This window comes from Centroberyx affinis, unplaced genomic scaffold (assembly GCF_046629955.1).
Source record: "Centroberyx affinis isolate AG114_WGS23_722 - 3 ecotype Tasmania unplaced genomic scaffold, CSIRO-AGI_Caff_v1 ptg002360l_1, whole genome shotgun sequence".
NCBI classification, from domain to species: Eukaryota; Metazoa; Chordata; class Actinopteri; order Beryciformes; family Berycidae; genus Centroberyx; species Centroberyx affinis.
Window position 1 is genome coordinate 485,175 of NW_027280620.1, and position 25,647 is coordinate 510,821.

Below are 25,647 nucleotides of genomic sequence, written 5' to 3' on the forward strand. Positions count from 1 at the left end.
GAAATGAGGTTTAGTTTTAGAAACGTTGCATTTATGAATATAATACTTCGTATAAAAAAACAACACATTTTGGCAAACTGTTGAGCCTCCTTTCAACTCAAGCACACTCTGACGTAATTTTGCCGGGACACACGGTCTTTTCATGTACAAGGATGAGTGAAGCAGACAGTATACAGGCGAAGCTTCCTTCTACATTATCGTGCCCGTGAACGACGAGTTTCCGCCTTGTGATGTCGTCATCGACTAATCCTTTTAGTATTGGTTGTAGTCCGGAAAACGGAAATTTTCCGCGCTTTCTGCGGTGAAAGTTCACGAATTGAAGAAGAGTGGCGGGAGCTGTTGTCAACTGAGTGCTGCTGTGAAGAAGTCACTAACAAAGGTATGTATAACTTCATGAGAAATGCAGCAGCGGTTGATAGCTGTCTTGACAGATTTCACAGTCACTGTAGTCACATAATTTGATCAGAATTGGCACCATGCTATTTTCTGTTTACAAGCTGGGAAGCTAGCTAGTTGGTGTGGCGTTGTTGATCGAAAATAAATGTCGTCACAAAGTTAACGAGGCAATCCTAAAAGGTTTTTGTGGGTTTTATAGTTTTAAGGTGTAACATTAACGCTAGGATAAGTTATAATCATCGTCAGCCATGAGTGTTATGTCATGAAACAACACAAGAAGCCCGGATAGACTGATTACTAGGCAACGCGTAACGTTACACACGGTTGTGGTACTGCAGCTTGTTCTGAACCGTAACAGTTTGCGGGCATGCCCCAAAATGTCTCTTGTCTTCACACAACAGCCATGCTACATACTGGTGGTCTCAAACAAGGAAGTGCAGCGTGGAGACTTGCCCCCCGTTTGTTGCAGCTTGAACCGCTCCACCTCCTCCACCCTAATATTTTGTAACATTAGCAGTCTGTCATGGGAGGATTCAGTGTATCAAATGTAATCTATATGAGTTATTTTGCCGTTTACTTTACTGTTGATCCGAGTGGATTATTCTTTGCAAGTTCACTGCAACCCTTGAAGGAGGAAGTAAAGCTATATTTAGAAGAAAGTTGTGTTACATTTATGGTGTAGGGCCATCTAATTAATGTTTATGAACATTAACAGCTCCTTCCAAAAGTGATAAACTGCAGAACTAAGATTCAAATATGCATGATCATCAAGGAGTAAAACCTTTAGCAGCTATATAGATAGCACTCTGTGGTGGATTCATGTTATTCAGGATCCAAAGTATCAGAAATCTGTTCTCTTTTTTAGAGACTGTACCCTTCTTTCCAGATCTTGAAGAAAAGTCTCATCAGTTGTTTCTCTATCATGGAAACTCTCACAGACTGTTAGAGAAAATAATGGGTTGTTTGGCTATATTAGGCAGGAACATCAATTTGTTGTCTGGCACACAGGATTATCTGTATTTCACAGCATCTGTTGTATCATTGGTCAGATTTAAATGTATTTGGGCATGTTCAAGTAGCACAGATTGTGCTTAATTTATTCATGATTACACAGTAAGCATACTACAGTTTTGTCAAGCAAATACTCTAGCAAATCATTCTGTCATTTCTATTCTGTCTAACCTTTATTTGTGTCTAACCTTTATAAGTGGAAATTACGCGTTTCAGAGCTAAGCCTTCTGAAACGCTGATGAACGCTGAAACTACTAATCACCATTTATCATCTACCCTAATATGGCTTAACTTTTGCCTCCAACATTCCACTAAGTTTTTCTTTAATTGACTTCTAGATATGGAGACCAAAAGACGCAACGGCGGCCCAGTAATGGGTGGTGCTTCCCAGCCCAAGAGGGGGAGACCGGGTGGCGAATGGGAGGACAGCCCGTCGGTCTTCGAAGAGGAACTGTCCATGTTTGAAGAAGCAGAGATGGAAGTAGAGGAGAGGGAGGGGCAGGCAGGACATGACGTTATTCCTGTAGGTAAGTGGCTCATAGAAAAGCACTTTGGAGGGGAGATGTCACGTGGTTCCCCCTGGTGCAGGAACAATTTTGACCATTGATTCATAGCATACCATAGGCTGAGGTTGTATGGGGTTCCACACATTTGATTGGTCTAAGAGATTACTGTGTCAAGTAAATGGCATGTAATTCTGTTTTAAAAAAAACCCCATAAATGGCTAAAGGTTAACAGTATGTGACTGAAATAAGAAATCTTGCTAATGAGAATATCAAATCTTTCCAATTGAAAAACAAATTTGCAATCTCAATATGAATTTCTGCATTTTCCAAATCGCAGAGGCTGCAGTTAATTGCTTAAGAGAGAGTGGCATCCAAAATGGATTTCTAAACAAGGTCTTTTAGAGCTCCAGGTAATCTTTGGTCCATGAATTAAGTACAATATTGGAGAAAACCTTTCATCATACTCAAACTGTAAATCCTGCACACTGTCATCTATTTATATGACATATATTTTAACAAAATCACTTTTCTTTAAACGATTTTAAAGTAATGTATAACAAGAAAAAAAACTGATGATATGAATCACAGTTTCAATCGTAATTGCAATAATCGCAATTTTATTTTTTTGTCAATCTCTTCATATATCAGCCCTACATTTTAACCAATTCTATCACTTGGTAATCACTTGATTAACTGAATTTGTGGAATCACTTAGAGCCCATCTTAGGGTGAAGTTTGTACGCCACAAATTGATGCTTAGCTACAGTTCTTCTGGAACCAGGGTGACCGTGTGAATTATTCGCTCTACAGAACCTCCTTACCCATGGAGTAATTCTCATGTTTATTTTACAGCCTGATTTTCTCTGTTCATATAGGTAAGTCATTTGTATGGCTGGTAGTTCTAACCAAACAATCTGAATGGTTAAATTGGCAATCCAGCCATGCTTTGAGTTTGTAAAGTGTGCCTTGCTATGCATTGTGAGAAATGTAACTGCCTGCGCAGCTGAGAAGTGGCAACTAGTTAACCATTTTTCTAGCAAATTTCTCCTTGTTTACTTGGGTGGTTCTGACAATCTGCAAGCACGTCTTACCTGATTACATCACCATTGAAAACATAGTCAGAGTAAAGAATTGCCCTCTCAGTTATTACTGCTGTATTAACCCCCTGCTTCTGTGTCAGGTGACCTCTTCTCGGCAGACCTTAACCCTCGGTGGCGGAGGCCTCACGCCCCTTCGCTGGACCCAGCTTCTGATACGTTGGTGTTTCAGCAAATTGATCTCGACTACTATTTAGGTAATGGAGTGGACTTGGACTGCTCTGCTCTTTTCATAATACCGAGCTAAACTTTTCCTGCATTTGTTTTTTTTTGTCAAAGAGCTTTAGGGTGAACGCACACTGCAAGACTATGGTCAGATTTGGCCCCTCTTAAAGGGGGATACCACTCAAAAACCCATTGTGATATAAAAACATTAGTTGGGCCCACAAAATCAATCTCCCATTCATAATATGGGGAGCAGTTCTAGATTTTACATCATGGACCATAGGAATAACATGAATTTTGAGTGATATTCCCCCTTTGAGTCTTCAATGTCAAATCTGAAGGTCAAAGCCCACTGGGTTTCTCTGACGGTCCTGATCTTACCTTGGATAGCAGCTTTGCAACTTAATTAGATCACAGAACACATCCACCCTCACTTATGCCAGTGCTGTAGATGAGAAAGTTTCTTCTTCTGTGTTGTCCAGGGGCGGCGGTGGCTGGCATGCCCGGCCAGCTGCAGGGTAAAGTCCCAGTCATTCGGATGTTTGGGGTAACGGACAGCGGCAACAGCGTGTGTTGCCATGTCCATGGGTTTGCGCCTTACTTCTACACACCTGCACCAAGTGGTAAGTACTTCCTTGTCTTACACCATACATAATCTTTGTTCATTTTCGAGGACAGAAGTGGAATCACTATACACTTTGTGTTTAGAATAAACGTTGGCTCAGTATTTCAATGGATTTCCATCTTCTTAGCATTTAACTTTCTCGAATGGCCTTCCATCCCAAGGGCTTCACATTAGTGATCTTCAACCCCATTTTCTGTTTATTAGAAAAATCATGTAATTTCTTCATTTGTTGAAGGGATTTAAATTCCGCCATTTTGTCTCCTCTGAAAAGGGTTCACACGTGACCACCTGGGTGAATTTAAGAGGGAGTTGAACTCTGTTGTGCTGAAGGACATGCGCTCCAATAAGGACAACATCTCAGTCACAGTGTTAGCCGTGGATATCACCCGCAAAGAGAGTGAGTACAACTGATGTATAAACACTGATGTATAGTTGTTGTTCAGCCAATACCATTGTTAAAAGGATTACACAAACACTCACAAATACGCTCTTGGATCAATTTATCATTGTCAGCTGAGAAGATTGGTACCAGCTGTACCTTGTGTCCATTTTTTATTTAGTTTGCTAAGGCGTATATGCTAACGTGTGTACTTAGCGTTAGCATAATGCACCATAGGATACCTGATTATGAATACACACATGTGAAACTACTACCGATAGTCAATGTATTCCTCTATCATTGTATTCACTCATGTTTTCTTCCCCTCCAGGCATGTATGGTTACCATGGGAAGCGGAGTCTGGATTTCTTGCGGATTACCATGGCAATGCCTCGTCTCATCGCCCCTGCAAAGAGACTGCTGGAGCAGGGCTTTAAGTTCGGACCCTTCCCCATCCAGAGTTACCCCTCCTATGAGGCCAACATTGATTTTGAAATCAGGTGTGTGTATCTTGACGCCTGTCTTAGGTTCTGCTTTACACATCTGGTAAATGCGGTTAGACAGACAGATGGATGTTCTTTCCAAATTTCTCCTGAACAAGCCAGTCGGTCATGAAAATCCTAGAAAAGTTATACAATTTGAAAATTGAATAATCCAGGCTTGGAAAGGTGTTTTGGAAGCTATCTTAATGAAAGCTGTGGTGTGTAGCAGCTAACCAAGCAAGCCATGATATGCCAGGAAAATGCATCTTATATTTACATAATATTATAGTGTTATTTATGTTAGCCTATAAGAAATGTTTAATCTAGACAAAGTTTATACAAGTTTATTTTAATTAAGTTACTGTTCATATCATTCATTTTTGTTTATGAAGGTAAACATGCTGTTTGCAGTTTTGGTTTCTCTGGGTAATTTCTTAGTCATATTTTAAGTTAGTGTTTTCCTTGTATATGCAGTGGCACCATTGAAATCCCACAAATTTTGGTCATAAAAATTTGGCTCTATGTCATAAAGAAGTCATGGAAACCCAGTGGTGAAAATATGTACAAACCTTGTGTGTTAAAGTGGAAGAAGTAGCCAGGGCCTATTTAAAGCTGCCACTGTTTATAAATGGCTTTCTCCGGAAAATAGTTGACTAGTAAACTCTAAAGCTGCATTTTTCAGCCTCACAAGCCTCTGTGTGTTGCCAGGTTTATGGTGGACAGCGATGTGGTGGGATGCTGCTGGATCGAGCTTCCCAAAAGCAAGTACAGGGTGCGTGAGGAGCGGGGGGGGGACACAGATCCTCACTCCCCCAGCAAGGTCAGTCTAGATTATGTCTTACCTGCTGCATGGCATGATACATCCTTCATTGTTCTGTTGGTTCTGTGAAGTGAACCCTTTTTTTCCCCCTCAGTCCTCATTTTTTCGAACCTCTCCTGTAGCTCGATGCTGCCATAAGTCTCTCACCAAATGACCAAACACAACCTTTCTCCTCCTCTCTCTGTCCTTCAGATGTCCTTGTGTCAGTATGAGGTGGATGTTGGATGGACAGATTTGATCAGTCACCCAGCAGAGGGAGAGTGGCAGAGGATTGCACCACTCAGAGTCCTCAGCTTTGACATTGAGTGTGCTGGAAGAAAAGGTGGGTTTCTATCTACTGCCATTATTATTGTACAGCAAGCAAAAGACTGTGAAATTAACATAAGTGAAATTTTTCCACATTTTCGTCCTATAACACAAACTATAGTTCTTATGTTTAGAATCATTTTTTTGTTTTTTGATGAAGTAATAGTAAGAAAATCATTTTTAGTACTGCAGCCTTCACTAGAAACATAACTGGGGTCAAAACAGAGACGGATGGAACCAAGAGTTAAACATCAACTAAAATTACCTTTTAAGTGCCATTGCTACATGAAATTACAACAGAAATACCATACGAATACACATGTTCTACACTATAATTTCATATACCAAATTTTCTATGCATTTCCTACTTATTTTTGGATATGTATAAGCTGCAGAGGCTCACTGCATTATGCCTTACGTGTACTCTCCACTCCTTACATGTACATGCATTCTTAGCAACTGAACACACATGTAAAAAAGCCAGGCACAATGAGATGTGTTCTCTACAATACTAACAATATGGATCACACACGGACATAAACATGGCCTGGTTGAACTTGATGTAATTGACCCAGACGCTCTCTCTCTCTCTCTCTTCCAGGTATCTTCCCAGAAGCAGACAAAGACCCTGTGATTCAGATAGCGTCCATGGTGCAGAGGCAGGGCGAGACGGAGCCCTTCATCCGCACCGTGTTCACCCTGCAGTCCTGCGCCAGCATCGTAGGCTCTCAGATACTCTGCTTTACGCAAGAGAAACAGCTGCTTCAGGTACACGCGCGTTTTTACTCTTAATGCGTTGAAAAACAGCCACGTTTTCCTTGTTCCCTGTTCAACTGTGTCCGATTTCCTTGTTCGCCTGTCATGTCATTGTGTGTGTGTCTGTGTGTGTCTGTGTGTGCAGAGCTGGGCGGAGTTTGTGAGGACAGTGGACCCAGACATCATCACTGGATACAACATCCAGAACTTTGACTTCCCTTACCTGCTCAACAGGGCGACTGCGCTAAAGGTTAGACAGAGCCACATTCATTCACACCTTTCAAGCAATACCAATGCCTGAAATGTTCTTGGTAGATAAAGATTAATTTGATACGTATCAATGCTTAATTAGAGTCTAAGTCTGGTGTTCCCTTTGTGGATCAACTGTTTATTCCCCTCTGCTTCTAGAAAAATGTATTTGTAGTAGAAATACTTCAGATCTCCCCTTTCTGGTTGGAGGGCCTTCTTCTCTCCCACTGTACTGAATAATAAGTATTCCTCTGTGTTAAGGTGAATCTGTTTCCCTACCTGGGCCGAGTGCGAGGCATCAAGTCGGTCTTGCGAGACTCGAGCTTCCAGAGCAAGCAGATGGGCCGCCGAGAGAACAAGACCATAAACATGGAGGGCCGGGTTCAGTTCGACCTGCTGCAGGTCAGTACTTCCCATTTTTCCCCCGCTTGAATCTTCTTGTTTTTTGGCATGAAGTGCAGATTTTATCTCTGCTTTAGCCCACTGACATGCAGCCACACGCACATACACATGTTCATACAGTAAACATGTGATGTATCAGTAGGATAAGACTGTTTTCAGGAAAAGACAGCAGATACTGAAAAACTTGTACTAAACATTTGGTTCTGTGAGGCCTCTGAGTACAACCTGACTGGTGTTTCTGTCTGTCAGGTGCTCCTCAGAGACTATAAATTGCGCTCTTACACGCTGAACGCCGTCAGCTTCCACTTTTTGCAAGAACAGAAGGAGGATGTGCAGCATTCCATCATCACTGACCTGCAGGTAAGGCAGAGAGCAGCGGCCCTGTTGCATCTGGAGGGGAGCTGGTGATCCTTCAGAGCTCAACACAGTGTAGTTCAAGACTCGACTCCTACTTTTTCTAAGCAAAAGTCAGTTGGCATGCTTTTGACTGCATGTTCCATTAATGCCTTCTGTGTGAATTTGTATTAAATTCAAATTAAATGAATATGTAATGATGGTGCAAAAGCCATTATGAGCTCTGAAACCCAGTTGTTGAAAATTAGAAACCTTCCTATCATGACTGTAGTGTAATCTGGTTATGGATGTAGGGCATTATGAGCCATCATAATGCATTATAAATATCCTGTTACCACTTTACAGAACAGTATGGTAGTAATGTACAGTGTATAGAAACTACCATCTCTAATTCCGGGTGATATCACCCTGGTACTGCCAGCCTGTAACGTAAAGTAGTTCCAGCGTCTTTATAATTCTCAGTAAAAGTATGCCTTAAGCAACCATTACTTTGCTGGCTGAATAAAGTCCATCGCCTCCTTTTCCTCCACCTCAGAACGGCAACGAACAGACACGCCGGCGTTTGGCTGTCTACTGCCTGAAAGACGCCTACCTCCCGCTGCGGCTGCTGCAGAAGCTGATGTGTGTGATCAACTACATGGAGATGGCCAGAGTCACGGGCGTGCCGCTCACATACCTGCTGTCAAGGGGCCAGCAGATCAAAGTCGTCTCTCAGCTGCTGCGACAGGTAACAAAGGAAAACACAAACACGCTGGAGAGTTACTGCTGGATGCATACTGGTTTATGGATGGGAACAGTAAGAGTCTTTGTGTGTGTGTGTGTGTGTGTTAGGCCATGAAACAGGACCTGGTCATGCCTGTTGTGAAGACGGAAGGAGGAGAGGATTACACTGGAGCGACAGTCATTGAGCCAGAGAAAGGGTGTGTACTTCTGCTGTCTGTATATATGTGTGTATGTATGAAACCGCTCTGCTCTCTGTGCTTATTTTTTTGTTTTGTAGGTGCATGCTTCTCAAATAACTTTCCATCTCCACCTCCTTGTCTCTATAGGTACTACAGCATTCCCATTGCCACCCTGGATTTCTCCTCTTTGTATCCGTCCATCATGATGGCTCACAATCTGTGCTACACCACTCTGCTTCAGAAAGGCTCAGCGGAGAAACTGGGGTAAGGATTTCTTCATCTAAATGGGAAGTTGTCCTGAAAATCCAGAATCCGTTTGCTTTTGTCACTCAAACTTTTTTATTTTACTTGGTTTGGCCATTTGAATTGGTAGTCAAAATTCATGTGTATCAGAAGTTTAAGAAATGATAATAGTACAGTACAACTTTGTTTCCTTGCAGTTGGAATTTGTTTAACCATAAACTGTGGTCTGTGTTCTCAGAGATTACACCACTTGTCTGACATCAGTCCCACGGGCTGAATGTGGCTCGCCAGATATTTTTAGCTGGCCTGCAGACTTATTTTGTTTTTTTAATACGTTTTAGCCTGCTGCCTCCCCACACTGCAACTGGCATACAAATCAAGCGCACCTCCCCCTCATTGTCACAGTTGGGGTCACTTCACTTCCTGTTCAATCAATCCAGGGAATGAATGTTGAGGAAAATTCAAAAAAAGGGTATCTTTCAATATAAAACGTATTGAGAGTGAAAGCCCAATCATTATTATGTGACTTGCAGTTTTAAGTGAAATTTTGATTGGAGTTGATTGAAAGTGAGTTGACTCTTGGCTCTACTAGTTAAGAGGCTTGTTGTGTTTGTGTGCATGTGTGTACTTCCCCTCATAGCCAAGGATCAGTATAGTCTGCAGTTGTGAAACTGTAGTCAAATGACACCTCAATTAAAATTTGTACTGCTTAGTGTACTAGTGGCCCAGCGACACAAGCAAGTATGCAAGTGTCGGTTATAACAGTAATTTGTTGAACTGATAGACATAAATTGGAAAAAATATAAACAAAATGTCCAGTTACTAAGTATAATTCACTTTTGTCTGCCACATCTGGATTCATGAAACAAACATAAATGCACTGTCATGTAGCATTTCAACTATAGTTTCATTTATTGGCCTAATAACAAATACAGGTGTGTATACTGTGAATTTGAGTGCTAATCTTTGACGTGGTTGTGTGTCTTCAGCCTGGCACCAGAAGACTTCATCAAGACTCCGACTGGCGACCAGTTTGTCAAGAGCTCCGTGAGGAAAGGACTTCTGCCTGAGATCCTGGAGAACCTGCTGTCTGCCAGGAAGAGGTTGGCACCAGTCCAAATGAATCGCAAAAATAACTTGAACTGGAGTGAGAAGGTCACCAAATGGTCGTAAAAGGCAGGAAATCCAGCTGATCACCACTAACGCAAACTCAAGCTGGTTCTCTGTCAAGCAGGGTAGATTCTGGGTGTTCGATTAAGATTCAACTTGCTACTTCAGTCTATTTATTTTCTTGATCTCTAGATTCACCCCTAATATTTCACTTTTTACTTGATTTTCAGACAAAGCAAAAAAAGTAAAATGGAAAATAATTGATGTACAAAACTAGACTCACAACGAAGATTAAACAGAAAACAAATTCAATGACATGATCCATGACTAAAATAAATGATTAAAACTAATAAAAAAATGTACAGATATTCAAAACTCCAAAGTATAATATGAATGCTGCCAAAACTCTAGATCTCTGATAACTTCTTGGTGCCCATGACATAGCCAGACCCGGCCTCTCACCTTGTCCCACTGTCTGTCCACAGGGCCAAGGCTGAGCTAAAGAATGAAACGGACCCTTTCAAGAAGCAGGTGCTGGATGGCCGACAGCTGGCCCTCAAAATCAGTGCCAACTCTGTCTATGGCTTTACAGGGGCCCAGGTGGGCAAGCTGCCCTGTCTGGAGATCTCCCAGGTGAGAGCTTTATCCTTGGTTTCTACACAGGAAATTGAACTTACTTGCCATGCTCTTACCACTCCAGTGCACAGATGTAATGGCATTACAACAGTGAACATAAAGGTTAAGACCAGGTGTAGCTTTACGTAGATGGTCCAGATTTGTGTTAAAATGAAAACCAGGGAACTTGCTCAAGGGCATCATGTTTGTCCAGGGATTCACTCTTGACCTGCCAGTGTGGCTGTAGAGGATTGTGCTGTATGGCCAATGAAAGCTTACTCCAAAATTACAGATTGCGTTTAGGGATAAACTAAAGAGAATTTAATGTTCCTCTTTTCCCCCCCAAGAGTGTCACTGGCTTTGGAAGGCAGATGATCGAGCAAACCAAACAGCTGGTGGAGTCCAAGTACACCATTGCCAATGGCTATCAAGCTGATGCTAAGGTGAGGAAAACATGTGGTTACGGTACACTAATATTGACTAATGTCCTTTGTCTTGTTCCTATCATATGTTATTAGATAGGGGTTATTAAATTTTTTAAATCTTTTTTTTTAATATATATATATATATTTATATTCAATGGCCACTTTTCCACAGCACAGCCAACGACTGAAAGCATAAAATGTTTATTGAAAAATATAATGACAAAATTGCTGAAAAGATAAATCTTTTATGTGTTTAGTGGATAATACCAAGCCCTGGCTAGCCCAGCTTGGTCCTGTATTGGAAACCAAACTATTCTCCTTTGTGCTTTTCTTAACTGGAAAACATGTCAAAATGTAATTAAAATATTTATGTCACTGAAATGTGCTGTCATGGATGTTTTGAGCAGGTCAAGGGTGAAAACCCTGACGGTACCTTCCCTTTACCAATTAAATATTGATGTGTGTGTGTTTTTTAGGTAATTTATGGGGACACTGACTCGGTCATGGTCAAACTTGGTGTTGCCACGGTGAGGGACGCCATGGATGTGGGCAGGGAGGCAGCAGCATGGGTGTCCTCCCATTTCACCCCACCCATCAAACTGGAATTTGAGAAGGTACTGTTTCATTTTCAAGTGAAGTGATGGGTAAAGATTGTTCAGGTTTTTAATAAACCTGTCTTATTCACAAACTGTGAGTCAGTTCATCAAAACACTTGTCCCAATAATTTTGTTGAGACATTGGAAGTTTGTGATGAAGATGTTTCTTTGGGGTGGAGACATCTGAGCAATGTCAATGATGATGATGCTCAAAGCTGGATTTGTGCTGGACAGACACACAGCAGCCTTGTGTCTTGTATCCTGGCCAAATGCCGTCTTTGAGAAGCAGGGAATCGTTTCCAAAGGGAGCGAGTCAGAGTTTGAGGTTACAGTTGATCTGGGGACAGGCAAAAATAAAAATTGGCAAATTTTGCTCTGGGTCCTCTTAGCTGATGAAAGCCTTTTTTGTCACTTCCACAGGTGTACTACCCATACCTGCTGATCAACAAGAAGCGCTATGCAGGCCTCTATTTCTCCTCCAGTCCAGACACGCATGACAAGATGGACTGTAAAGGCATCGAGACCGTCCGCAGAGACAACTGCCCTCTGGTGGCCAACCTCATTAACACCTGTCTGCAAAACATCCTCATAGACAGGTATGCACACATACAGCATATACTGCAGATTTTGCCCTTTATATTTCAGTTGATTCAGTTAAATGTAGTTGTGCAATTTTATCCCCTTCAAGTCTGAAGAGAAAGATCAGGACAGAACTGATTAGAGAATTACAGAATTGTCTGCATTGTCTCCATCCATGACTTTACAGTGACGCTCCTTTCACCTGCTGCCATTTTCTCAGTATTGTCTTAGTTTGGACTTTTTTTTCATGGGCAGCATTGCTCCCCAGCTGGCTGATGTGTTTGTGTTGATTGTGAACATGTGTCTCAATGTGCTGCTTTTACAAATTGGACTTCTGATAATTACAATCTAACCCACTGAGTGTGTTATCATGCGCACCGATGTCCCTTCAGTATTCCATTTTGTAACTAGTGCAGTAAGTAAACAGGATATCCCAGTTACAATAACCAGGATAAACACCAGATTATGAGAAATCTAAATATGATAATGGGATTATGTAACTAATGTTACTGGGCATACTGAGGCATGTAGACACCTCACCCCATTTACTGTTGGTTCTCTCAAATGTAGATAAGGTCACTGCATGTCAATATTTGGAAAATTCAGTTTCTAAACAGCTTATCCTGAATAGGATCTTAACCAGGCTGTGAGCTGTCATCTTGAGCACAGTGTGAATGTAAACACACCCATTGTGATGTTGTCCCCAGGGATCCCCAGGGTGCCGTGGCCCATGCCAAAGAAGTGATCTCAGACCTGCTGTGCAACCGCATCGACATCAGCCAGCTGGTCATCACCAAGGAGCTGACCCGCACCGCCCAGGAGTACGCCGGCAAGCAGGCCCATGTGGAGCTGGCCGAGAGGTGAGAGGCTTTATTTGAAATGGCGCTCAAAGATGTGATACAGAAATAATAGGAAAAAACATCCATGAGAAACACAAAACACAAGGTATCATAAATGTAGATTTCTTCACCAGGAAAGTCAATTAAGGACAAATGTGTAGTTTGGGCTGGTGATCTGACAAGAGCTCCATCTCCATGATTGATTGAATAAATGCAGTTAGTTGTGAAAACGGCAGTCATGGAGCAGTTTCTCTGTTAATGCTTGTGTTTTGACAGGATGAGGAAAAGAGACGCAGGCAGCGCCCCCAACCTGGGAGACAGAGTTCCTTACGTTATCATCAAGGCTACAAAGGGAGTGGCAGCGTATATGAAGTCCGAGGTCTGTCCTGCCATCTGTGCTCGTCCGTTCATGCGAGTGTTTGCGTTATTTGTGCGTCATTTTCAAACAAGCATGTGTGTTTGTGTGAACCTCTGTGTCCTGACGAGTGTGTGTGTGTGTGTTCACTTGTGTCCTACGCTGCAGGACCCAATCTACGTGCTGGAGAACAACATTCCCATCGACACGCAGTACTACCTGGAGCAGCAGCTGTCCAAGCCGCTGCTGAGAATATTTGAGCCCATCCTGGGGGAGAGCAAGGCAGAGAGCATCCTACTCAGTGAGTCTACACACACACACACACACACACACACACACACACACACACACACACACACATCGACATTTGAGGCAATTAGAGTGACTTACTAATGCCAGGATCGCACTTAAGTTGTAATGCATTTATGTGCATCCCATGGCTCAAACGTAACAAAATGTTTTCATCACAAAAACCTGATAGAGAGCCGATTTAAAAAAAAAAAAAAAAACATGATAAACTCACGCTTGGTTTAGTTCATGCATGCATAATCAATGTCTTAAGTAGGATAAATCAAATGCATGCAGCATCCAACAGAATGGTGCAGCTGTGACGTATTCCCTTGTTTAAAGTGAATGAACCTCCATCAGAGAGTAAGGCCTTCAACATATTTCAACATAAGTGTGATCCTGGCCTAAGAGTGCAACATCATAAGCAGCCAATGCGAGTGTCAAAGCTCCAGTGTCTAGACAACAGATGTAACAGTCTATTCCTGTGTTCCTAGAATGCATGATGGATACGTGCTAGCTAAAGAAATGAGATTAAACTAACCTAAACTAACCGTGTCTTATCTTTTGGAGCTTTTGATTTTATTAATTTTGCTGATTTTCTTCTTTTCCAGAGGGGGACCACACGCGCTGTAAGACGGTGTTGACCTCGAAGGTCGGGGGCCTCATGGCGTTTGCTCAGAAGAGGAGCACCTGTATCGGCTGCAAAGCTGTGCTCAAGACAGATGGTGTGTGAGCGCTTTATAGTTTTCAAATTTGGCAAATGGCGTTTTCAGATTTTCTCTTTTTGTTTAGCTATTGAGCTTGACTGTAATATTTAAACCAAGCAATTTGACAAAGAATACATTTTTATTTACAACAATGCTCTGGGGTGATTATTAATGCGTTTGGAGGAACATCTGTTACCTGACATTCATGACTCAGCATGTAGAAAATCCCTCTTGAAAACGATATATTTGTAAGACATTCTATATAATTGTTTTACTTTGATTCCACAATCACTTTGTGAGAATAGGTGCCACTTTTTTCAAATGCATGTTTTGTTGGAAACAAGCTCTCAATTTCTAAGTCTAGCTGAAGGTCACCATGTTTATGTTTTGATCTGCGGTAACTGTGGGTGGGAGTGATATGTGAAGAGCTTTATAGATGTGCCACTGTCTAACATGTGCTCTCCTTGCAGCGGCTGTGTGTGATTTCTGTAAGAAGAGGGAGTCTGAACTCTATCAAAAGGAGGTATGCAAGATTTAGAATAAGTCTTGATATTTTAACATGCTAGTTTTCTTTCTGGACAGTTTAAAAGATCCCTAACCCCAGCACTGAGTTTATTGGATTGACATGAACTGCCAACACTGACAGTGTTTCAAGTAAAGTAAAGACTGAAGTGTCTCTTTTCCTGGGAATGTTGGGTTTCATCATGTTTGAGGTTGTCATGTCCAACCTTACCTGGTGTTTGTGGGCAGGACAAGTCATATCGCCCTCTGGTGGTTGTGTTCAAAGCTCAGTGAGAAAGGCTTGAGTTCTCCTTTGGGGATTTGATGTAGAATTCAATTAGAGCACATTCAATTAAACATCACAGGACTCCCATTCCCATATCAATCAAATTAATCTTAGGTTATAGATTATAACCTTGCCTATACAAAAACAACTGTTCCAGTAGAGCTCATACAGTTAATTCTTCATGAGATAATTTTGTATTTGTCAACAGAAATGTGAAAGGGGAGTCTCAGAAATAACAGCAGTAGAGGTTAAGGGTTCTAGTTGTGTCTAGTGAGTGTACTAACAGTGAGCCTCTGAATTACAGATCTTTCACCTTAATACACTAGAAGAGCGTTTCTCTCGTCTGTGGACTCAGTGCCAGCGCTGCCAAGGCTCCCTCCATGAGGACGTGCTCTGCACCAGGTACATGCTCACATGCACGGTATCTGTATTTGTGAGAACTGTGGAATACAATCACAACCGTTGTGTATATACTACAGAATCTTTGGCTGAATATCACACCCAGTAACCTTCTCCCTCCTGACTCCTCTGCAGCCGGGACTGTCCCATCTTCTACATGAGGAAGAAGGTTCAGAAGGATCTGGATGACCAGGGCAAGCTGGTGGCTCGGTTTGGATCGTGAGAGGCACACACACACACACACACACACACACAGCTGTAATCCTCATGTGCCTCATTCTGGATCACCGTGGACTCTTATCCTCTCCGTCTGTTATCTTTGTGCTTGTAAAAATGCAAATATATTGCGCATATTTCTGTTTTTTGTAATATGAATAAAATGACATTTAGTAGCATCTTTTTGTAAAATAAAATAAAAAAAACATTCTATTCATTTTGGGCAAGGAGTGTGATCATTGTTCATTGGACAAACATAACATAATCTTACAGGAGGTGAAATCTCAACAAATCCCCCTGTTTTACAGTCATCAGCAATGTTGGCAAGCTGTGTATGAGGAGGATCATTCTTTCCATGTGATAAAGCCCATAGAGTTGAACACTAACCGTCACTACCTGGGCATAAAAAAAATATAAAACTGCATTATTGAATCACAAAGCCATTTACAAGCAATAGTAGCCAAAATGCTCTTTATTCAATAAGATTGTAACTTTAAAAGATAAGAAAGGTGGTGTAACCTTGACAGCATGCCACCATTTTATTTTCACTGTGCTCAAACACCAATTCTCCATCAACACTTCAAAAGGAGGTGAGTGGCCCCATGTGTCTCAATTGTGAAGAGTAAGGAAAACAAACTAGCAGTTTTGTTGCTGGGCCTTACGCTTATTTTGTTTGACATTATGAAACAACTTGAAAATGTTTTTTAAGGTCTCCTGTTTGAGAAGAGCAGTGGGAGCAAGAGAGATCCACCCTGTTAGAAGAAGTTGTACTTCATTTTCTGAACAACTCCATCAGTATATATTAGACAGAATAATACAGAACCCAACTACAACATTACAGGTAGTGAAATTGAGTTGTCCTGTGCTGTGAAGAGGTAAACAATCTACACACTGGTGGAGAATCTCTCTGCCTCCCTCTCTAACTACATTCCTCAATCGTAACTTAATATCAAAGTGGAGGACTGGATTGCTTTCTTCTTCATGTTACTGCCTCAGTCACAACTCTCCATTGATTCGGGACCTCTGAGTTCTGCATTTACACCAGAGAAGAAAATCCTGATGATATTTAACCCCTTATGGCACAGATTTGATCTTTTGATGTCTGTCTCGACAAGGGAAATGGGATCCAGTGTGTTTCTCACTTTGTTAGGCCGCCATAAAAAGACGAGGCCTGCTTCAAAGGGTTAAAAATCAGATCTGTTGTCCTGGTGGAAACTGTAGCCTCAGTCTCCTCCTGGTTATTGTGTTTGAGAAACTAATATTCATGTCCTGCTGCCTCTTCAGAGATATAAAAACATTCATCCTCTTCAAAACCCATAACCAGTAGAGATCCAATGTAATTTTAAAAAACAACATTCACTCATTCACAACAGCAGAATGCATTCAGAGATTTTTCTCAGCTGTCAGTGAGACTAGTTCAGCTTCAACCATAATGGCGGTTGTTGGCAGATAAAGTTTTCAAACATTTAATAGTTATTCCATAGTTAAACAATGGAATTCCATCATAATTTGAGATAACGAGACAGCATGATGTACAAGAAGCATTTGGATATGACCAGGTTTACACCAAAGTGAGTATTCTGCATTGATTCACTTCTGTTGGCATGATGCAACTCAACTGAGGTTACTTTATTATTAGAAGTTGATATAATTCCAATAACTATGGCGGCAGCAAGTTGTTAGTGCAGTCATTGGTTTTAAATTGGGGGAAGTTGTTTGTAATGCTACAAAAATATAAAATTTAACAGTCCATTGTAATTATCAAAGAAGACATAAACGCTGCTATAAAAATGTTGTTGAATATCCTCATCATCCAGCATAAGTATGATTTGATAACATGACTGTCGCTGTGTCTGAATTTAAAAATGGTTCATGAGGCCAACTGTCCTCTAACATCAGTTTAATGAAAATGCCAGGATGTTGCACTGTTTGAGCATCAGTGGCTTGAGTGTAGCATGTTGAAACCTTCATGTGAGGTTCAGCAGGTATGAACAGTGTTTACTGCGAACAGTGTATGCATGTATGTATGTATAATTCAGACACAGCGACTGATCAACCATCAACAGTTTGAGACTGACAGAAATGCATTAAAGGTAGGCTCTGGAATACAATGTGACAGCATGGGGCGGCACTCCAATAAAGTGCTTTAAGATGTGCCGTGACAGAGTGAATCCACCGACAGGACCGGCTTCGGATCACAACAGCTCATTTTACAGCTTTCAAGCCATGACTCCTCAGTCCCTGATATAACATCGTCTTCCTGAGTAAACCTTTAAAACTGCAAACTTCTACAAAAAAAAAAAAAAAAAAAACACACACAACGGCAAATGAATAAAGTGCACCTAGGAGACTTGAACACAGTATGAGGCTATAAAGTAACGTTGTGATTGTGGTGATCCTGCTCTACTACAGCATTTTACAGCTGACATATTTCCTGTGTGGTGTAAAAAAAACCAAACTCTTATCTTGAGTATTGCTGCTGTGTTTCAGAGGCTCAGCCACCTTGTTCAAAATTGTGAAATGTCTCTGACACGGCTGTAAAAGGGGAAGACGACCAAATTTTTCTCAACTCACAAAAACTTTTAAACAATCATCCGTCCGTTTTCAGAGGACAGCAACGATATTCTAGTCTCACTGTTGCTTCCGGTCTAATCTATTTTTTTGGGACTTGTGATGAACTTTGTGTGCTACGCAACTGCAAGATATTAATGACAAATTTCACCTCCCAAAACTGTACTGCAGCGTAGATAATACTAAACACTTTGACTGAAAGACTCTTCAGATGTGACAGTGCAAAGTACACTGACAGACACTCTGAACCCTCTAAAGTCAACAGGAGCTGAGCTGGAAAGGTCTGTAAAAAAAAAAAGAGTTGAAAACTGCTACAAGAATGAGAATTCTCTTTCTAAACAAATTCTCATTTAGGCTCTTGGTCAAATATCTTTCTACCACAGACTGAAATTAAGTATTGACTTAAAACAAAATCAAAAAATATGCTACAAAAATCAATAAAATGACACTGCAGATTCTAGTTGTTCAGTCATTAAAAAAAAAAAAAAAAATCCTATGAATCAAATGAATTCACAGCATTAAATGGACACTGCCCACTGGATGAATACATGGGAAAGTGAGTGGAAGCTGTGACAGCAGGATGACAAAAGTGGATTTTTCCCACGTCTGCTTCCCTGTCCAGAGCGGCACTGGCCTTCTCCGCAGTGATGGAGGAGGTGCAGCGTGTGAGGAGGAGGAGGACAAAACAAGTGCTGTGGGGGATGTTGCTGTGTGTGTGTGTGTGTGTGTGTGTGTGTGTGTGTGTGTGTTGCTATAGTATCATGCAGCGTCTCTGAGTGCTCTTCTTGCTCTTCTTATTGCTGCGGTTGGTCTCCTTGTATCTCCTGATCTCCCGCACTAGCGAGTAGAAAGCTTCCTCCACACCCTGAGAAAGAAAGAGAAAAATGCAGTCTGAGATAAAAAAACAAAAACGTATAAAGGCCAGCCATGTCACAGAAAGAATTTTAAACTATGTTACATCTTTCTAGAAATGGCATTGGCTTGCTAGAATGAAAACAACAATTTTAAAAATGTCATTACAAAGTGCAAATAATATCATTTTGATGGAGAGCTTGTGAAATTGTGATGGGCAAGCCGTCTCATTTGTGATTACTACAGCAGAATAAAATGATTCATTCATGATTCATTTTTCTGCCCCACGATTCGTAATGTCGCATTTTTGTATCGCAATATTCATAGTATTCCCATAATGTCACATGCATTTCCTACCAATATGGTAGGTTTGTCATTTGATTGTAATCACCTGTTAATTTATTACAATCTCCTGTTATTTTCCTACCAAGATGGCCGTGTGGTGATGTAACAGAATACTATGAATACTGAATTTTGATATATCGTCCCATCCCTAGTTTCTCGTGTCTTTTCCAGAAACTGGCGGCTACCTGTCTGGTTTTGGCAGAAGTTTCCACAAAGGGAACTCCGTAGCTCCGTGCCAGCTCCTGCGCCTGCCGCGTCTCCACGCTCCGGGAGCCCAGGTCGCTCTTGTTCCCCACCAGCACCATGGGAACGCTGTCGCTGTCCTTCACCCTGTTGATCTGCTCTCTGAGGAAGACAAACAGCAGCACGTCACAGACTGAGGCGAGCCCTTTCTGACCCGTAGTTCAGAAATAGTCGCCGATCCCGTTCAGCTGCATCACAGGTGCTTGCGGGACCTCGGCCATCTCCTACCTGTAAAGGTGGACGTCCTCGAAGGACTTGCTGTTGTTGATGGCGAAGACACAGAGGAAGCCCTCTCCTGTCCTCATGTACTGGTCCCTCATGGCGCTGTACTCCTCCTGACCTGCAGTGTCCAGGATGTCCAGCAGACACGTCTCCCCGTCAATCACCACCTGCTTCCTGTACGAGTCCTGCGACCAACACACGCCATTAACATAATGCAAGCAGCATGTAACACATCGGCCTGCTGATTCACAGAATTACTTTGCAATGCAGCTGTTGCATTTCGTAGCCAGGTTAGCATCTAAGTGGCATGAAAGAAGGAGCCCAAGCCAATTTGGGCTCAGGTGCTGGATAAAGGCAAAACTCATGTAAAATGGAAAAATATCTGCACACTGAAATCAAGTTACCAGCAAATTCACACAATCACACCTGTTGGTTGAAAAGTTGTTTTGTAATAAATGTGCTAGAAGTTTGAATTCAGAGTGCAGATATATTTCCATTTTTCACAGCATCTAAGTGACAACAATGGACTTTCATTGCTAGTAAGTGTGAAAAGGGGAAATCTGTTATGTGGACTACAGATTGAGACATTGGAGAAAAGCTTAAAATTCAAAGTCTGTATTGACTTTAGGCAATATGAGAAAAAAAGACACTACACAACAAAATCTCCAATGTTATAAGTGTTGATTTTTCAGTGATCATTAGTGTTGATTGGAGTGCTGTTTGTCCCTCATAGAGCTGATATGGCTCTGGGGCGGCTGTTATTATCACACTATCAGAAAGTGTTAAATTAACTCTGGTGTGTGTAAACTTACACAAACACTGGACTAGTGTTGATTTTTACACTCTTAATATAGATTAATACAGACGCTTACATTAAATGTATCATATATAGTAAAGGTCCAGACTATGAGTGATCAAAATCCCCCTGGCTTCACACCACTTCTCCTACACTTTAACTTTACTTAGGACCTACTGTGCTACATTGAGACATGAGATAAAAATCTGGGAGGACAAGATCCAATGTGCATTGTCCAAGAGAGGCTGCTGAGAGTGTGTTTATGGATTAGTTACAAACACACACACACACACACACACACACACACACACACACACACACACACACACACACACACACTCCTCACTCACCTCGATAGTAGGGTCATATTCATCCACGAAGTGGTTCTGGATGAGCTGGATGGTGAGAGCGCTCTTCCCCACACCTCCTGCTCCAACCACCACCAGTTTGTACTCCGTCATGCCTGAAAGGTTTAGACGTTGTAAAGTGCAGCATGTGCTGTGATTTAAGATGGTATAACTAAGGCTTCACGGGGTTTACAGCGCACTTTGTTAAGTGAAGAGGAACAAATCCAATCAGTTGATATCGCCCCTAGTAGCCCTGACATGGCGAAGAGTGACCCAGATTTAAGGTTACCGCCCGCTAGCTGTCTTCATGAGTCTTTATTAAACTGAATCAATGCATATGATCGCTGGTAATAAAAGTGTGCAAGGTGTAAACGGGCTTACCTTTATGTGGGTTTTTGAGACAGTCTGTGAAGGGACAACTAAGCTTACGAATGACAAAATGAGATTAGCTTGCTACATAGCCTGAGACGATTTCCTTGTTCAGAACACTTTAGGAAACACTTGAATATCAGTCCAGAAATTGTTTTGTTGACGGGGGTTATGCGCCAAACTGTGAACTATATACACAAAGTAACAAATTAAAAGATAACTACAAGTTATAAATAAATTAAACTGGATTCGTGGGGGCTCCTATTTAGACTCCATTGTGGTTCATTCTAGGCAAGGCTTTCACGTTAATCACCCTCGATAAAAAACCAATGAAATGGTGGGAAATAGACAGACGTCGTGATGGTCCAATCACAGCGAAGTTTCAGTTTACGAGCTCGATTGAAGCTGTCCAATCACAAACAGGGTTTTTCCTTGTGGGGCGTGTCTAAACAGAAAAAAAGGGGACCACCCAAACCTCGAGCACGACCAGCCACGCCCAAACGGTCCCGACACTGTGCGCGTGTTAACCAATCAAACTGCAGTAGAGGAGTGACGTGGTTGGAAAGAGCGCATTCACGTATGATTGGCTGTTACAGACAGTAGCGTGCTGAAGGAGGCGGCACCATGTACCAGTCAGGAAATGTATAGATCTGATTGGCTGATGCTCAGGGAATTTACAAAGCTTTGAAGGTGCAAAAGGTTTATCTACATGCTGTCTAGATGCTGCATTTACAACCAGGACTTTGGCTATATTTGGGTAAGAAAAGAAAAAAAGTAAGATGATCATAAGGTCAAAAGTTACTTATATTATTTACATGAATTATATTTAACAAACAGTAAACTTCATCCCTATGATCCACTGCAGTGACCAGAGCTCATGTCAAAAAAGACTGTTGATGTACTGGTACTGATTAATGTATTTCACCATAACCTCTATGTATGTTTCTGTTTTTTTTTGTGTCTTTTCTATTTCTGTAGATGCTTGTGTTCTTCTTTAATAAAAATAAATAAATAAATAAAGACCAGAGCTCACGCAACTTTACAGCTGAAATGACATGAGATCCCAGCGTGCCAAGCATGTCATGCTATAGCTGCATGGGAGATGGGGTCAACATGGCTCTAAAATCATTCAAATGATAAATTTGTTGGAAATTGACTGATTATCACTCAATATTGAAATGCTATTCCTCATGTGAAATGTTACTGATTAAAGAGGCTCAAGCACCGATCTATTTTGTACATAGATAGTAGTTGAATATGGAATAGAAATACACTTTTATAAATGCATATATGTTTACATCTTAAAGGTTTACTTTAAATAGCACTGTGCCAGAAACACACACTCACACACACTCACACACACACACACACACGCACACACCGGGCACTATGCCCCACCCTCTATATATCCTATGGCCCATCATCCTCACTTCCCTTGTTTGTGACGTTCATGTTTCTCCCTCACTCTCCCACTGAGTGCATCTGCTCTCCTATCTAATCTTTGCCTAAAATCACCGAGATAATCCTGCATCCATCTGTCCTGAGAGAGCGAGAAAGAGAGAGAGAGAGAGAGAGAGAGAGAGAGAGAGAGAGAGAGAGAGAGAGAGAGAGAGAGAGAGAGAGAGAGAATCATCGTCATTGTGCCCATGATGCAAAAAGTCCTACATTGATTGTGTGCCATCATGCTCTTTTGGTGATAAATCCTAATGTCATGTTTGTGCTCAAGTAATAACATCATTTTTAATTGTTTAAATTTTATTATTCACAAGGATATCTCACATATACATCTTTTATACATAGAATATTTCTCACATTTTTGCGTGTTTAAATATTGATATAATTTCCTTTTTTTTTGTTTTACACAGATTCCCCACAGGTAATCATACATTTCATTGAGACGGAGGAAGAGAACATTGGACTAGTAAACTGAGACAAAGAAGAAACTTGATTGAAAATACACCAATACAACATTTAAAAAATGAAATTGCTCGGAGGAGTCGTCATTCATGTCTTTGAGACATTTCACTCAAAACAAAATGGTAATCTGCCTTAGCCACTTTCAAAAGAATGGTTTCTTGACATACCAACACATTTTTATTATTATTAAATCCTCAGTTGAAAGATATTGGTCTTTATCAGAATAAACGCTTGTCAACATCAACAGTGCATTTTGTCTCACAGGCCTGAGCTCAAATCACAAACCATCGCTTAGTAAAATGGAATTAGATATTTGATCTCAAATACAGCCATCTGCACATGTACTTGAATTTCAAAATAAAATACTACACGTCAGCATGACCTGTGAGTACATGTAAATGCAGAACTTCAGTGTTTATCTACACACACACAAACACGCACACGTATATATGTATGTATGCATGTGTGTGTATGTGTGTGCATGTCTGTGTGTGTGTAAAAGGGAGAGAGGGACGGGGTTACTGCGCTGCTGTGCTCCTGGACCTATCATTAAAACATGCTCACCGCACAATGTTTCAGCACCTGCACCCAACACAACAACACACACACACACACACACACACACACACACACACACACACACACAATCTGTAAGCTCTGACCCACCAACTCATACATGACTGACAATCAGGGATTAAAGACATTAAAACAGCATCGACAGAGCTAGAGAAGACAGAGGGGTTCCTGTTAAATACAGAGAGTCAGACGGAGGGAAAGAGGGAGGCAACAGCCACAGAAAGAGAGAAAGGCAGAAACAGAGAGGCAGCAAGAGCGCTGTTGCCTGGGAATATTATAAGCTCTATTATTCCACGCTATCTAACACCTCAACAGTTGAGTAACTATCACACTTTACTTGTCGTTCTAGGCCGCCTCTCCAATGGGAGCGTACACAGCAAATGGAAAGTCACAACTGTCAGATGATTACTCACGATATGTGTTTTGTGACCCATAGGCCTAGCTGGACGTGACCTAGTTAGGTCATACCCAGGTGAGATTTAGCTAGACACCACATGCAGCTCTGTGCGCAAGCTCAAGCATGCGCCTATGCACACTCACACGCACACACAGAACCCACACACACACACACACACACATACACACACACACACACACACACACACATACACCTTAGCCTGATATCACAAAAGGCTTACGCACCTTTACACATACACCGGCTCATGAAATCAATGTTTTTCTCTTATCAAGTTGACTCAGTGAATTTGGCAAAATGTCCAAAACACTGGGAAGGTGATCACATCATAGTGAGACACACAGACTAACACAACACCTAAGCACCTTTCTCCTCTCGGACTGAAAAGTTTGAAAGGAGTCACTGAGGGTTTAAAACATGATGGATTCTTGCCAACTAAATGAACCCATTAATACGACCACATACAAGCATGCTTTGATTACGCATGCTTTGGAAACAACTGGAATGACGCAGCGCTGCTGTGGCGAAGGAAAGTGAACTGGGTGCAGCATCCGACCCCCAGTCTCTGGACAAGATCGACCACAAGGGGCCTCACTGATACAAACATTACCTTTTGGTCATCATATGATCAGGCGATTTATATTATGTGTATTGTGTAAGTAAGCCTGACTTATACTGCTTAACAGAAAAGTGTCCAAATTGAGTTTGAGCTTTTTTTATTGACCAGATTTTGTATTTATCAACCTGGACAATGTTGTACGCTCAAAAGCTTTACATTTTATAACTGAGGCTCCTGAGGTGCTTTCCCAGCAAAAAAAAAAAAAAAGAAAAAAGTAAATGTGTGGCTTACATTTAAAAGTGAAATGCAACACAATGCCAATGGCTAGAGAGAGTTGCTGTACAGGCAATAAGTCCACCGCACACATACACCCACACACACACACACACGCACACACACACACACACACACACACACACACACACACACACACACACATAGATTCTCCTCAGTGATGCACTTCCCATTAAAACATCACTCCTGACCAATCGCAAAGGGCCCAGGAGCAGGAAGGAACTCTGGGAGACGAGTTCAGTTTTTGCAAATGAATATGTATTTATATACATTAACCACTCTACCACCTGCATGCACGCAAATTACACACACACACACACACACACACGCACTAAAATGAATCAGATGCATACTATTTTGCATGTGCAATTGTAAATATTGTACAAAAGCACACAACAGTTCCATTCAGTATTGCGGTGACTCTCTCATACTACACCCCCCCCCCCCCCTTCCACTTCTCAATTTATCTCTTTTTTACTTGCAGCACGTCACTCCTCTATGTCAGCTCCCTCTCCTCTTCTCCCCCATACAT

General features: G+C 41.5%; 2 protein-coding genes across 3 annotated transcripts; one reads left to right on the forward strand and one right to left on the reverse strand.

The window, feature by feature from the left end:
- The first annotated feature begins 309 nt into the window (after nt 1-309).
- On the forward strand, nt 310-15,807 carry pold1 (polymerase (DNA directed), delta 1, catalytic subunit). Its single transcript, XM_071533347.1, has 27 exons — nt 310-379; nt 1,746-1,934; nt 3,094-3,207; nt 3,658-3,798; nt 4,072-4,197; nt 4,511-4,679; nt 5,370-5,481; nt 5,674-5,803; nt 6,389-6,555; nt 6,689-6,793; nt 7,054-7,194; nt 7,444-7,554; nt 8,084-8,275; nt 8,380-8,468; nt 8,598-8,714; nt 9,683-9,796; nt 10,289-10,436; nt 10,766-10,861; nt 11,320-11,457; nt 11,860-12,035; nt 12,726-12,878; nt 13,134-13,236; nt 13,381-13,513; nt 14,112-14,225; nt 14,678-14,730; nt 15,299-15,396; nt 15,529-15,807. The coding sequence occupies exons 2-27, from the start codon at nt 1,748-1,750 to the stop codon at nt 15,614-15,616; spliced, it is 3,315 nt and encodes a 1,104-aa protein (XP_071389448.1). The 5' UTR covers nt 310-379; nt 1,746-1,747; the 3' UTR covers nt 15,617-15,807.
- Nucleotides 15,808-16,074: 267 nt separating this feature from the next.
- On the reverse strand, nt 16,075-21,639 carry LOC139655896 (GTPase KRas). 2 transcript variants are annotated; one of them, XM_071533300.1, is made up of 5 exons: nt 21,367-21,639; nt 20,989-21,101; nt 19,849-20,027; nt 19,563-19,722; nt 16,075-19,045 (listed from the first exon to the last, which is right to left on the reverse strand). In XM_071533300.1, the coding sequence occupies exons 2-5, from the start codon at nt 21,097-21,099 to the stop codon at nt 18,932-18,934; spliced, it is 564 nt and encodes a 187-aa protein (XP_071389401.1). In that variant the 5' UTR covers nt 21,100-21,101; nt 21,367-21,639; the 3' UTR covers nt 16,075-18,931. The 2 variants fall into 2 exon arrangements, with proteins under 2 accessions (XP_071389401.1, XP_071389402.1); XM_071533301.1 differs by lacking the exon at nt 21,367-21,639 and having other exon boundaries at nt 20,989-21,102.
- Nucleotides 21,640-25,647: the final 4,008 nt, after the last annotated feature.

Excerpts from the sequence above, each read along its gene's own strand:
- LOC139655896 (XM_071533300.1), bottom strand. The coding sequence starts at position 21,099 with ATGACGGAGTACAAACTGGTGGTGGTTGGAGCAGGAGGTGTGGGGAAG. Across the intron at positions 20,028-20,988 it reads AATATGACCCTACTATCGAG|GACTCGTACAGGAAGCAGGT; the intron begins GTGAGTGAGGAG and ends TGTTGGTCGCAG. Across the intron at positions 19,723-19,848 it reads GAGGACGTCCACCTTTACAG|AGAGCAGATCAACAGGGTGA; the intron begins GTAGGAGATGGC and ends TGTCTTCCTCAG.
- pold1 (XM_071533347.1), top strand. The coding sequence starts at position 1,748 with ATGGAGACCAAAAGACGCAACGGCGGCCCAGTAATGGGTGGTGCTTCC. Across the intron at positions 3,799-4,071 it reads CTACACACCTGCACCAAGTG|GGTTCACACGTGACCACCTG; the intron begins GTAAGTACTTCC and ends TCCTCTGAAAAG. Across the intron at positions 5,804-6,388 it reads TGAGTGTGCTGGAAGAAAAG|GTATCTTCCCAGAAGCAGAC; the intron begins GTGGGTTTCTAT and ends TCTCTCTTCCAG.